Genomic DNA, 15,370 nt, shown 5'->3' on the forward strand with positions numbered 1-15,370 from the left:
AATATTTTATACTCCTTTTATGTTTAGATGTTTGGGAAACCCAATTAATTTGTGTTAAATGATAAAGGAATATGATAACAGTAAATGCAGAGATGTTATTCCGTTTGGTGGGGAATCCAAAGCCCCTCAGTGCAATTGTGGTGAGATATTTCCTGTGGATCCTGTCCTTAATCTCTATTTCAGGCACGTCAACCTGACTAAGCATGAGCATGAAGCCGAGATGGGCTTATGATACATTCATAGCTGAACACTGTACTCACAGGTACTGGCCAAGTTCCCAGTGGTTAAATAATTGAAGCACAATGTGTCTCTGGAGGAATGTTGAACCCCTCTGGCTTAGAGAGGCATTGGTGGGAATGAATCATCAAGTGTAGTCAAGGCTGAAAATCTCTTAGATACATCTCAGCCTGAGATACATTTGGAAGATATGGGGATAGCAGGGATTATGGGAATCAAACAGGAAAGGTAAGTATTGGATCAGACTGGAAGGAGTTATGTAACCAACTGCTACCTCTACTTTGCATGACCCTACCCTACAACCTTCCTGGAGATTCCTATATTCATTCTATGTGTACCTATATGAGCTGGAGGAAAGGGATGAGGTGGAGGGACTTTGGCACTCGCTGGGACGCCCTTGCCCACTTATCTCATATAGGCCCGTGAGATGTCAGTAATCCAGGAGGGTGCAGGTCCATCATGCTCAATTGTTCCAAAGCTCCTGATCCCAGTAACTTGAATCCTCTTCTAGGATGACGTCCAGCCCGGCAACTGGCAGCTTTCAATCTGAGGCCGGCCTCGCCACCGCCCCCCGTGCACGGAGCCAAGACTCTTCAAAAGCCCCCCGGCAGATGCCTGAACCCCCCAGTGTGAAGCAGGAAGCGGCCAGCGGCGCCAGGGGACTCAGGAGTCAGCTTGAGAGCTACACGTCGCCCCCGGACAGCGAGGCTTACTACGGCGAGACCGACAGTGACGCGGATCACCCAGCGAGCGAGAGGCAGCGAAGGCAGAGGCGGCGCTGGCCCGGTCCCCGACCCCCGGTGCGGGGATCGGCCGATGAGGCGTCGGAGCAGAGCGAGTACGACAGCGCCCCGGAGCACGTCTGGAGCCCCCTGAGCCCCTTGTCGCCGGAACCAGGAGCGCCCACCCGGCTGGAGCCTACCAGCCTCACCCAGGGGGCGATCCCAAGAATGTTTCAGCCTCGTAAGGTGGAAGCCAAGATTAACATTTGGCAGCCCAAGGTGGAGGTTGCCACATACCCTAAGCCTAGCATCACCCAGCCCATTTCCACCCCCGCCAGTCTCACCCACCCCATTTCCAGCAACCCAGCGACTAACCCCTCCTATCCCAACTTGAACCCCATCTATGCCAGCACCTGGTCCGCCCAGTCCAGCGGCGAGGACAGCGCCCTGCGACAGGGCAACCTGGGCACATCGGAAGCTGACAGCGGATTTCAGGAGGTACCCGCCCACGCTGGCTCACCTGAGCAGAAGCTGCTGCCGGCCGCCGGCGTGCCCAGCCTGAGAGAGACGCAGCTGGTGCCCATGGTGGGCCCAGTCAACAACCCCGTGGATGAGGCGCTGACGACCACCTACAAACAGAAGGCCAGGCAAGCCAGTAAGTTTTATTTTGATACCTTCCAAGACGACCTTAAGTGATTTAAAACTCTGATGTCTCTCCTGACTTGTTCTGTGTGTTGCTATTTAGGGGAACATGAGCTGGGAAAAAGGTCTAAAGGATATGAGGTCAACTCTCTGAAAAGCGCCGGAGTTGCTATCTGTTACTTGATAGTCTGGGTGATGTCATTGTAGGTGGGACAAGACTAAAACTGTTTCAACGTACCGACTGTGATAGCTGGTTGATGTTGACATTGATTTTTCTCTCCCTCTCTCTCTAGCTGGCTATAATGATGTGAACCTTTAAAGCTTTTGGAATAAAATAGAATTCTAACTTCGATCGTAAAATCACCTAACACATTAAAGTAATTAGCTTCAAAACTAATTACTATGGTGGGATGTGGGTAGTGGTGATGTAAGCAAAGGGTAGGTATATATGTGCGTATATATACTCACACTTTGGAAGTGAGGCTTTGTGACTGCTGGTCATGGGCTTTGAGAAATGCAGATCAGGGCAGTAAGGTTAAGGGCTTTATAAGGAATTTTAGAGTGCTGGATTGCAGTGATGAGTAGAGACAGGGGGAAGGGAGTGGGGGAATGCGTTGACAGAAAATCAAAGGCTGAGCATGGGGTTGAGGCTTGAGGGAGTCGTTTTTAGTACATTGCAATGCCATCAAGGAGAGTTACAGATAAAGAGGCATATCTTGTCTAATGCTCATGAACTGCTGACACCAATGACCTATTTAAGCATCTCATATTTAAAATTAAACATGCCTTAAATTCTACATGGAGACGAGAATTGCCCTGTTGATATGAGGCACTGCTACAATTTGCAGATTTTTTTTCCCCATTGGGAGCAATTTATAGATTCAAAGTATATTCAGCATTTGACCATGTTTACCTGAATTTTGAAACAATGCTTTCTTGCTTATCCCAAAGTTAAGGCTGAGAAGTATTTCTATGACGTCTTTGTCAAAGACGTTGTCACATTCATTCTTGTGTCAATTGCCACAATATGTTTTTTTTGGTGAAATAGCTTTTGTCCTGGAAAAAAATCTCCTGAAGGTCAGTGTGAGTGCAGACAGATGCTTGTTTCCATCACAGAACTAGTTGGTATGTAACTGAGTAAAAATAGTTGAACTGACAGAAGTTCTCAACCATCCTTTTGTCTGGTCTGACAAGGGGAGTAAAAAGCGATAGAGAGCTTAGCAGACTTACAGTCCTGGCCTCAATCCAGCCTGTGACAGATTGCAATCTCTCCATGGAATTGAGAACACAGATTATTAGTCCAAGTGCTATCAGAATGCAAAGCTCACAAACTCAATCAGAAAAGAACACCAGCAACCATCAAATTTATGCAGGTATTTGAATGTGTATGTATATTTGAATGTGTTAGCTGATTTTACGATGAATTCTGTACTGTGTATAAAAGTTTTGCAACCAAAGTTGGTTTCATGCCTATAATCTAAAGTAAGGTGGAAAGTCAGAATTTTAGCACAATGTTATTTCATTTGATGTGTTTTAATTATTTAGCAAAAAGATATGGAAATTTTAGTTTCTTCTTGGATATTCTTTACTGCAGAAATAGATGTACAAAAGGTTTAGTATATCTTACCTGGTTAGAAATAACAGGGATACCGTTTCAATTGAGCTGAAGGTCTCTGCATTGCAAATTAACACAAATAATTGCTCTGTGAAACTTTGTTTGTGGAGGTTTATCTCTGAGACAGCAAAGAAAAAATCTGGCTTTTTTTCTGTGCAGAGCCATGTTATTGTTACTGAACTGTGATAGTTATCAGTCACCAGCCTTTTGAACTGGTCGAAGAAGGGGGAGATTTTATTTCTAATTGGTGGTTGGTGTAGTAAAATTAATATGAGTATCTAAAAATTTGAACATGAAATAATTTTCCCCTCCCAGTTTCATGGGGTTTAAAATGAATTTTTCCATAAGTGAAGTATAAATATCATTATTTATGGTGTTTGTCATTTTCATAATTTTGGAGTATTCCAGAAGTTAACTTGTGGACTTCTTGAAATGATTTGACCTTACATGCCTGATAGGAAATCTGCATCGTTTGATGTAACATTCTCAATGCAGAGCTCCTTAGGAACATCTCAAGAAAAGCTAGACCAAGTTATCCAGGGAACAATACTCTTGGGACAACTACGTTTAACTTTCTAATCATCAACCCTCACAGCCATAAGGCACTTTTATCCCCATAGTCCAAGACCCAAGTTCTAAAGCCCTCCAGCCTCCGATTCCCTTTCAATGGTTTGGACCAACCAAGGAAAAGACTGTGATCCAAATGGCTACTTAAAAGCCTCCCTTACAAGTCACTGTATCCTGATAAAGTCTAAATCCTTGATCTAGTTATTCCCTGAGTTGCCACTGGAGGTCCCAGTTATCCTTCTTCTCCACTCCCACTGTCCACTCACTTGGTCACTGCCCCTCAACTCTGGGCCCCAGTTCTTCTTTGCAATCTCTCATCTAATTCTGATTCTTGCAGTTTCCATTCCTGGCCCAGATTCCAGGCCCCATCACTGGCTTATGGCTATATGTCCTCTTCACCCATGGCCTTCTCACACCTAGATCCATCAGGCAGTTCTCTGGTATATGTGCCCTGATATGTTAATCATCTGGGTACACTAACATTTTGTTTTGTCTCGTATTTAACTGCCACTCAAGATAAACCATATCTTTTGTTGCATGAAGTGGAGTGAATTCTGCATTAGCTTCTAGCAGGGCAGCCCAGGTTTGTTCATTTCATATCAGTGTTTTAGGAAAACCAAATTCAAGGATGGCCAAAAATTAATAAATATATGAAGATTACCTGGATTAAGTGTTTCTGGAATCTCTTCAGTAAGTTTTTCAGAAATGTAATTTTCTGAACCTGTAACAAACAGAAATGTTTCAATGCCTTAGTTTCCCACATATGTCAATAGTTATTAGATACAACTGTCTGTGCCAAACACGTCAGCACCGATCACCATGCTGCAATAAACTGATATGTTATAGAGCAAACAGTTTACCTTATCACAAGGTCAGATGAAAAGATAACAGTAACATTTTAAAACACAGAATCAGAGCTGTGTCTTGGCGCTATTCATGACCAACTTGCTGTAGAATGATTTTCCTTAATCATCTCAGAAGATTAATTAATGTAAACTTCCAGTCTATTGACATTCATCCATAATTTGTTCATATTCCTTTATTTTGTTATCTGGGTGTCACTGCAATTATTGCCCATCTGTAATTGTCCTGGAGGAGGAGATGATGAGTCACTTCCTTGATCCATTGTAGCCCTTCTGATGAAGATGCTCTCAGTGAGGTTGGGGAGAGAATTCTAGGATTTAGACCTACCAACAATGAACAACCAGTGATATAATTCCAGGTCAAGATGCTGTATGACTTGGGGAACTTTCGTGTAGTTGTGTTCCCCTTGTCATTCCTAGCATTAGAGGTCACAAGTTCTCTAATTACTGTTGGAGTAACCTAGGCAAATCATTCCAAATGACTTTATAAATATACAAACTTAAGAGGCCTGAGAGGTTAAAATACAGGATGGTGGACAGGATTGAAATTAAGCGGACTACTATGCCCTTGATGATACTGAGCTTCTTGAATGTTGTTATTCAATTGTAGAAAGGTGTCAGATGTAAGTTACTGTGTAATACCTATATTCAGACATGCATTTGTAGTTACCATACTTATGTGTCTGGCCCAGTTGAGTTTCCAGCCATTAGTGACTATCAGAGAGTAGATGAAATAGAACTGAGAGACAGCAATGTCATCAAAGATCAAGGGGTAGTTTAACTTGTTGGTGCTTACCATTGCCTGGCACTCTTATGGTGCAACTGTTACCTGACATTTACTGCTATCCAAGTTTGTATCAGGCATGGAGGCATGAGCTGCTTTATTTGCTGAGGAGGTACAAAATAGAATTAAACGTTGTCAAATTATCAACATATTGATCATCATATTGTCCAGATATCCCATGGCTCATTATGAAGGAATAATGGTCACTGATGAAGATGCAGAAGATTCTGGCTCTAAGACAAAGCCCCAGGAACTCTCGCAGTGAGGCCTCAGGGCTGAGGAGACTGACCTCCAACAATTACAACCAACGTATTTAGTGTGAAGCAAGATGTGAGCTATCAGAGTGTTTTTCTCCTTGATACTCATTCACTTCAGTTTTACCATGATTCAGATGCTAGACTTACTGCCTTGGTGCCTAGAGCAAATGCTGTCACCAGACCCCTAAAATTTGTCTGCTTGCTTGGACTAAGTTTATGTTGAGATATGAAGCCAAGCAATCCTGGTGAAATCTAGACTGAATGTGAGTCAGTAGGTAATTGGAGAGTATGTACCTCTGGATAGTTCTTTTAGAACAAGCACTGGTTATGAACATCCTTGCAGTGAGGCCTCGTAGGTTGTCAGCATTTGATCATCTACAGAGAGGGAGTCACTGACCTCTCAAAGCTATTCCAACTTCTAAACGAGAGTGATGCCATAATCTTCACCTGCCTGGATGAGCTAAGTTCCAGGAAAGCTGGAGAAGTTTGATACTATCCAAGGCAAAGTACCCCGCCATTACTTTTTCATCCCTCCCACTATCCGAAGGACTCACACCTTCCAACACTGGAGCACTGTGGCTATAAACTGTCATTGCTTGGCAAGGATTCTTTGGAAGTACCTTCCAACCAGAATCTTCACCTGGAAAGTCAAGGATAGCAGGTGACTGAGAGAAGCACCACTCCCAAACTCTCTGTCAAGCCATACTGGCATGAAACTTCACTGGGGAAAACACTGAAACTTCCTAAAAGGCACCTTCATGGGTTTCAATGGTTTAAAAATGAAACAGCTCACTATTATCTCCTCAAGGGCAATTTGGGATAGGTGATTTAATGCTGGTCTTTTCTGCGATGCTTGTATCTGAGGAACATACTTGCTGAACACCCATTGCATTTCACAAAAAGTCAAGGCTAGGCATTGCTTTCAACTGTAGGGTAGGAGATACTTTCACTAAAAAAAAATTATTGTTATTTCACAATGAATTCTTCTCTGCATCCTGTGCTGTTACTGCTTTCTTCCTGCCACTGATGCACTTCACTGTCCCCAGTGGGGAAATGTGGAATTGCAGAGAGATGTACTTCAGATTGACAAATTCCTTTCAAATACATAAACAAAGGATTCTGCAGGTGCTGGAAATCTTGAGTGTCTTACTTAATTCCTCCTCCCTACTCCACCCAATCCACCTTCACCTTCACCTGTTCTTACCTACCATCTGCCAGCTTGTGCTCCTTATTCTGCACCCCCTCCCCACCTTCTTAATCTGGCTTCTTCCCCTTTCCTTTCCAGTCGTGATGACAGGTCTCAGGCTGACATGTTGACTGTTTATTCCTGTCCATAGATGCTGCCTGGCCGACTGAGTGCTACAGTAATAATAATGATAATAACTTTATTTACAGAGAACTTTTCGTATAGATGATATAGTTCATGGTGCTTTACAATGGAATAAAAGTACAAAGATGAAAAAATAAAAAATAAAAATAAAACATGAAAATAAAATGCAAAAAAAGATGGAAAAGACCAAAAATATAAGACAATTGTTGAATTTTCCATGGGTGTGGAAAGGATCGCTTACAATTTTCAGTAATGCTAAAGCATTTAATTCTCAGAACGGGACAATACGGTGATAAATACTGAAGCATTGATCGTGTGGATAGTCAGAGCTTTCTTTCCAGGGCTGAAATGGCTGCAACAAGAGGGCATAGGTTTAAGGTTCTTGGGAGTAGGTACAGAGGAGGTATCAGGGGTAAGTTTTTTACGCAGAGAGTGGTGAGTGCGTGGAATGGGCTGCCGGCAACGGTGGTGGAGGCGGATACGATAAGGTCTTTTAAGAGACTTTTGGATAGGTACACGGAGCTCAGAAAAATAGAGGGCTATGGGTAAGCCTAGTAATTTCTAAGGTAGGGATATGTTCGGCACAACTTTGTGGGCTGAAGGGTTTTCTATGTTTCTATGTTAAATACTTCAGACACAGGTTGCTAAAAGTAATGTTTTGTGTATAGATACCTGAAATTCAAATAATTCATCATTATGTTGCTGAATACAGGGTGATGTAGAGTGAAGTAACTCCTGTGTGTAGTGTGACACTTGCTGCACAATCCTGGTTCAGGTAAGGTTGGTATAACAATCAGATCATCCCTCCAGCATCTGTCTACCTTCGGAGGAGTGCAGCCATCAAGTATATTGTTCATTTGCGATTAGGACTCTGCATTGTTTTTTGCAGTAATCTGGTGTTGTACAATCCCATTTTTAATTTGTGCAACACTGCAGTCTGCTTGTGCTAGCAAGGCACCACCAAGGTAATAACAACCAGGTAATCCCTGTTATTAAAGTAGAAAATGCTAAAATTCTGGTGAAGGACATTAACTCTTTTTCTCTCTCCACAGATGCTGCCTGACCTACTGAATATCAACAACATTTCCTCCTTTTTATTTTAAAGTGCCCAGCATCTTACATTTTGTTTTGCTTTTTAGTCTCTATCAGTGATGTTGCTTGAGGATGAATACTGCCCAGGGCACCAAGGAGGACTATACAACTCTTTTTCTAAGTCCACCGGAGAGCATAGAAGGTTGAGCTTCACATCTGGAACAACTGTAACAATGCAGTAACCCCTGAAGAGGCAATCTAGATTTAATGCTTTGGCTTTGGAGAGATGCTTGAACCTAGAACCTGCCTCAGCCTGTTCATCAAAATCAAAGAGTTCTCCATGCTCTCTCAAACTGCTGCTTTGTTCCCAAATGGTGTTGATTCCCCCTAAAGACCAAAGCTTGTTTCACTCCTCTGCGCTCCCTTCTTCACAGTCCTGGTCTGAGATTCTGTCCCAGAATCATAATCGGGTTTATTAGCACTAACAGAAGTCATGAAATTTGTTGTTTTATGGCAGCAATAGAGTGAAATACATAAAATTTACTATAAAATACAATAAGAAATATGTATAGTTTGTGTGTGTATGTATTTCTTTTTGTAGTTTATTGTATTTATATTTGTATTTCGGAAATCTGATGGTGGAGGGGAAGAAGCTGTCCCTAAAACATTGAACGTGTGTCTTCAGCTCCTGACCTACCACTCTGATTGCAGAAATGAGAAGGAGTCATGTTCTGTGTGGTGGGGGTATATATAGTGTTGGATGGCACATTATTGAGGCACTGCCTTTTGAAGATGCCCTCGATGCTGACGAGGCTAGAGCCCATGACGGAGCCGGGTGAACCCATAACCATCATTCCCACCCCACCCCAGCAGCTTTCCCTGATCCTGTGCAGTGGCCCGTCCATTGGATATGGTGATGCGAACCGTGAATGCCCTCCATTGTACATCTGTAGAACTATAACACTTGGCAATACCAGATTGTGTCAAGCATATTAAAAACTAAAGAGATTTGATTGGTTTATTCACTTTTTGGTTAATGGATGCCATATTACTTTAGAATTCTTGTTAAACTAATGTAACAACACTGCTAGAATGTCGGAGTGATTTACTGCTGTTTTGAACAAGGCTGAATAAGGAAAACATCCTTTGGTGCTGTGGGATTATTTTGTTAAGCTTTAAACAGCTTGTTTTGGAAGTTTGTTAGCTTATTCTTTCATGTTCTGGCTTTGCAGAGCTACATCGGAGTGAAAGTGTGCAGGAGAAACAAGCCAAGGAAGCCAAGTCAAAATGCAAGACCATTGCCTCCCTCCTCACCTCTGCACCCAATCCTCACTCGAAGGGGGTTCTTATGTTTAAGAAACGGCGTCAAAGGGCAAAGAAGTACACCCTTGTTAGTTATGGGAGTGTGGACGAGGAGAAGCAGAGCATCGACGAGGATGGAGAGCTTCTGCCAACTAGTGAGTCTGAATTTGATGAAGAGGCATTTTCTGATGCAAAAAGTTTGACGAATCAGTCAATGGGATCAGATTGGGACAGTTCTTACCTGGACATTCAAAAGCCCAAATCTGAGCCCCAGGGTTTAACTGAAACCAAAGGGAAGGGTGTGAGGTTATTTGAACATCAGAGACAACGGGCAAAGGAGTATATATTGGAGGAACCTCCAGTTCAGACACCAGACAGTCTACAGGTGAAACCTAAGACAGAGGCTGAAGTGATGAGCTACACCACGACGAACGAAGTCCAGACCTGGCCCAGGAGTACGACTGTAGGTGCTGGGACTCCAGCTTCAGATACATTGAACTATTATACAGAAATGAATCTGTCGCCAAGGGAGCGCACAGAGACCACTTTGCCAAGGCCAAGTGAACAGCAGCGTTCACAGCATGTTGTACAAGGTTCTCCTAGCCTTCCTGGGGTGGCAAATTGGACAGCAAGACCATTCACTCCAGGATTACAGCAGAACCACGTGAGCTCTTTGCACTCAGTCTCTGCTCCAGTGCTATATCGGCGTAGTACAATAAACGCGTCACTTCCAAAGCCCTGGGAACAAACTACTGGGCAAAACAAACTAACCAAATCTTTCGCACATCCAACAGCACTGGTCTCCAGCCCAAATGTGAGTGCAGTTACTCAATCTGAACCAATGAAAGCTTCAGCAGCAGTGGGAATGGAGACCCCTTATTCGCCAGCAGCTGCTGTGATGTCACCGCCATCTCCTGTGATGTCACCACCACCACCACCACCTGTAAAGGTGTCGCAGCAAGCCATAGTGATGTCACCATCACACACAGTGATGTCACCTCCACCTACGGCAATGTCAACCACTGTTCCTTTACTATCGAGTGCACCGAAGCCAGCAGAACTCACAGTGATGTCATCACTACCCATGGTGACATCACTAAACACTGCAGCAACCACGGTGTCACCAACCACTGTGATGTCACCACCAGCTGCAGTGACGTCACCACCAGCTGCAGCGATGTCACCACCACCTCCATCAATGACATCACTACTCACAGCAACTCCATATTCGGCACCTCAGGCTCCGGTCACCAGCACAGCTATCTTTCGCGTTTCCTCAACACTGCTGCCACAGAGAGAGAGCGTATCTGCAGTGAACACTGTTGGGGGCACTTCATCACCAGCCTGGGCAGCCAACCAGCCATTAGAGAGCTTGGCCACGAGAGAGCAAAGAATTTCAGTGCCAGCCTCTAAAACTGGCATCCTACAGGAGGCTCGTCGCAGAAGCACCAGGAAGCCAATGTTTACAAAGACTGAACAGAAAAAAGCCTCGCCAAACCCCGAGCTTCTTTCCCTGGTACAAAACCTGGATGAGAAAAAGCCAGACCATGCTGGAGCGGGATTCGAATCGGGCCCAGAGGAAGACTTTCTGAGTCTTGGTGCTGAAGCTTCCAATTTTATGCAGTCTCAGGCACGCAGGCAAAGTATTCCCCCTCCAGTTGCCCCAAAGCCTTACTTAAAGCCTCAGTTAATTGGTGGTGGCTCTCTTGCAGTGAATGGAACCAACCCACCAGTAACCTTGCAGCTGAAGGGGAAGGGAGCGGAACTCTTTGCTAAGAGACAAAGTCGCATGGATAAGTTTGTCATTGATTCGGTGCCTTCGAGCTCTCCTCAGTCAAGAGGGCCATCTCCCACTCCTTCCCTTCCGGCCACATGGAAATATTCTCCCAACATCCGGGCTCCACCTCCGATCGGTTATAATCCCATTTATTCCCCGTCATACCCATTAGCAGCCAGCAGGTCGCAAGCTGCATCAGCCTCCAAAACGGAGAAGAAATGGAAGCCAACAAGCAACCAAAAGGTGGGAATAAAAGCCATTGATTTCATGAGACGTCAACCCTACCAATTAAATCCGGCCATGTTCAGTTTCGATGAATCCAATGTGAGATCACAGGGTTTGTCAGGAGGTGCGCCAAGCATACCACTCAGCCAACAGTCCTTTGTCTCCACAAAGCAAGTTCCTGTGAAGACATCGAGAGCCTTTGAGATCAGACGCTTTTCCACCCCAGTGCCTACTGTCACTCCCACAGTTATTGCCCCACGGTCAGCCACCACACTTGCTGAGCCCGTGTGGATGTCTGCACCTAATTCTCCGCCACCAGCATCGCCCAAAGTATCTCACGGAAATGGACTGATTCAGGAATACGGGAGGGCACCTGGAGAAAGTCCAGAAGTAAGCTTAGAACCTTCACTGCTTCAGTTCCCACCTAAAGGAGATGTGCAAATGCAAAAGAAGTCGTCGAACCCCGTCCCCAGGCCAAGGTTCTCGGCTGTGAGGGGTGGAAGCGGTCCTCATACATGGAGACCAGGGACACTCCAGGAATGAAAGTATGTTTATATGCACTTTGATTCTGAGTGGATAGATGAAGATTTTCCAACAAAACAAGGACTCTAATCCCGAAAGGAAAGGAAGACTTGCATTTATGTGTTATCTGTCTGGACCTCAGGATATATCAAGTTTTGTTAGTTTTGAAGTGTATCACAGTGTAGTAGGCACTGCAGCCAATTTTTGTGCAAAGCAAGCTCCCATAAATAGCAGTATGACAATGACCTGTTCTGGGGTTTTGTATGAGGGGTAGATTATTGACCCAACTCCCCAGAATTTCTCCCCAATATTTTTTTAAATAAGCACCATGCACCAAGTTGGACGAGGGGGTGGTCTCTACATTACCTGTGCTGGACCAGAGCTCCTTCAATACCTCATTGGCTTCAGTGTACATTATGCAGTCAAGTCTCTGAGTGGGACACAAACTCAGGATTTGTTGACACAGAGTCAAGAATCCTTCTCGTTAGATCTAATAAAATGCCAATCTAAACCTAAGTGATTATTCACATGGCCCTGTATTAAGGATTTACCAGCATATACTGTTGTGTTGTGTTGCAATACCTGCAGGAATAAGTTTCTTTATATCCTTAAATGTATTGGAGTGAGATGGTGTCATTTTGAGGTCTCTCTGTGCATCGCTATAATTTAATAGAACCTATCCAAGGTTCTGACTAATAAAACACAATCATCTTTCCTTACCCTGGATATCTCCTTAGGAGAACAAAATGGAAGTGTAATGTAATGTTGGTTTCTTTTTGAAGGATTTTTCTTTAAAACAGGCATGCGCGCACAAACACACACCCTTTTATCTTACGGAGTGGTATGCAATAAATGTATATTAAGTGTCAAAACAACAAGCAGAAATTGCCAGGGCAATGGAAAGGATTTCAAGACAGAATATTTTTGGAGGAGTTCATGAATTTAGATATATTTCTGGTCATAATGTCTCACATGAGTTATAAATGATAGCACCAATTGTGGACATGCAACAATACAATTAGATTGTTTACTTTTCTATGGTGAAATATACTGTAATAGTGACAACAGTTCAGAGGGTAAAGATAAACATCAGAAGAATCTCAGGAAAATCGGAAAAGAAATGGCTTGACCCTGCTTTCTCAGATAGAGATTGTATCTACATTGAAGGAAACAGAATTAACTCTGGCACAACTCAGTTTAGATTTGTTTCCAAATTGATCTTCCATTTAAATGAAGGGTGAGTCGTCAACCATCTGGTACCATCCTTTTCAAGTAGAGTTAAGCATTTATTCATCAGCTGTGTAATAGCACTTAGCTCTGAAGGATAAGTATAATATCTATCCACTGCATTGTTTCAAACATACACACATTGCTGATTGTAGTCACCTTCAGTCCAATTGGAGTGTAGACGACCTGACCAGATCACACAGGGTACTGATCAACAATGTACCAGACTTTGGATGTTAGCACTACCATATGTCAGGACGAAAAACATCTCTGTAAGTGTGTTGAAGCATTTCAGTGACAGAATTCAAATTCAAATTCAAATCATCCAATTTGTTCCTGAATTAACTTCAGGAATGGCCAAGTATTGACTCTAGTTCTTATTGTAAGATAATGAGCTTACTCTTAAATGTAAACCTGCTTTTTGGATAATAGTGCAAAATCTGTAGTGTTAAGTGACATAGAACTGGCTGTACTTTCTGTGTTTGTACGAAAATAACTAAGGTGAATATAGACTGGTTACATTATGAGGATATGAGCAGTTATAGACAGAAAAGGTGGAATTGATGATTGGAGATGTAGGGAAGATTGGATCAGATGAGACATGGATGATCTTGGTTTCTGTATGTAGTGATGGGAAGCAGAGTAAACGGAACTAGGGGTTAGTTCAATGATTTGAGCTGGTTTAGGTTGTAATGTCTGATAATGCAAGGGTTAATCATTTGCGAAAGTTAATAATTTGCAAATGTTTTCTTCATGCTATGGTTTTTGACCAACCACTGAGAATTAAATATTTGAGTTCAGTAGTGAAATTCTACACTTTTATTTGCAGTTTCACACAAAACTGCTAAGTGCCTTGATTATTAGCATTGCCAGACTGAAGTTTGATATCAGTTTTGGCAAGTAAAGTTGCTGTAATTTGTAAGCCGTAAATCTCACATGCTTTAATTCTTCATCACCATTAAATTGCTTTCAGCTTTGAAGAAAATGAGCTTAGGAGATCAATGCTAGCTCAAGATCTTGTTTGCATTGCTCCCTTCATCGTAGTTTGTACAGTTAGGCTCTGTATAAACCTTCCAGCAATTACCAAAATAGAGATAAAGATAGATAATAGAGACAATTACCAATAAAGAACCAAACTACCGAGTGCTCCCAGCACCTTTTGTTGTTAATTCTTAGTAATTACGATACAAAAGCACCTTTGCAGTGTTTGGGTGCTTTATTGGAGCGTCTTTGGGCTGAGAGTCGTCAGTGAATGAATGACATGCGTACCTGTTTTGGCTTTAGGGCACTTTAGGTACTGTAAGTGAAGCTCTGCACTTTACTAACACCAAATGATGTGCTTTATTTCTTGAAAAGTCTAGCCTTACTTTGTGCAAACTATACTCATTTATTGTGGTTTTAATGTTCAATTTGTGCTATGTTTGCTGATGTAAAATAATAAAATGTGAATCATTGATACATTTATGGGCTGCTGAAAGTTAAAATGTGATTTGTGGGTCTCGAGTGGATTGTAAATGCATCTCTCAAACAGATGTGGATGCCAGTGGGAATCAACTGGCTCCTGCCCAGGGAGCTGAATCCATGTCTTTTTAGGAACATCAACATGTCAAAACACAGGCACAACTTTTGATCTTTCTTTTGGTAAGACTGCGAAACTTCCAGGGTGGTCTGGATTTTACAAGAATTGAGAATCTCCTAGAAACCGATAGATGAAAAGCTGGGGGGGGGGCGGGGGCAATAATCTCGGAGCCAATAAAAATGTTAATATATAGGGACTGATTATAGGGAGAGATTGAGCAAGCTAGGATTTAATTTATTGGATTGTAGGAGAATAAGGGACATGATCTTGTTGTACAAGATCATGAGGGGCATAGATAGGATGAATGCACACAGTCTCTTTCCTACGGTTGGGGAATCAAGAACATGAGGAGATAGATTTAAGGTGAGAGGAGAGTGTTTTTTTAAGAATCTGAGGAGGTATGACAGAAGATTAATAAATTTTTGAAAGAACAAGGAACTGAAAACTACGGGGATTTGGCAGATGGCAGCAGTTGAGGTCTGGGTTCAATCAGCCATGATCATTTTGAATGGTAGGCCAGGCTTGAGGAACCTTGTGGTTTACACCTATTCCTATTTTCTTGTGTCTTGGTTGTTGGGTGGGGTGACAGTTCAGCAAATGTTTTATCTTGGATGGGGTTAAGTTTCTTGATAGTTAATGAACACATACAAATCTGCACATGCAGAAAGTATTCTCTCACAGTCCTGACC

At 42.9% G+C, this 15,370-nt stretch overlaps 1 protein-coding gene across 3 annotated transcripts in view; it reads left to right on the forward strand.

Moving 5' to 3' along the window:
• The window catches only part of synpo2lb (synaptopodin 2-like b), a 47,635-nt gene extending 33,069 nt beyond the window's left edge, over positions 1-14,566 (forward strand). For 2 of the 3 annotated variants that reach the window (XM_072282577.1, XM_072282579.1), the window contains 2 exons: positions 749-1,614; positions 9,282-14,566. In XM_072282577.1, the coding sequence (XP_072138678.1) occupies positions 749-1,614; positions 9,282-11,896 (3,481 nt within the window). In that variant the 3' untranslated portion in view covers positions 11,897-14,566. Of the gene's footprint in view, positions 1-317; positions 466-748; positions 1,615-9,281 lie in introns of those variants that run through there. The other variant, XM_072282578.1, reaches the window with a different exon arrangement.
• The last annotated feature ends 804 nt before the right edge of the window (positions 14,567-15,370 follow it).

The sequence above is a fragment of the Mobula birostris genome, chromosome 18 (genome assembly GCF_030028105.1).
Source record: "Mobula birostris isolate sMobBir1 chromosome 18, sMobBir1.hap1, whole genome shotgun sequence".
NCBI lineage: Eukaryota > Metazoa > Chordata > Chondrichthyes > Myliobatiformes > Myliobatidae > Mobula > Mobula birostris.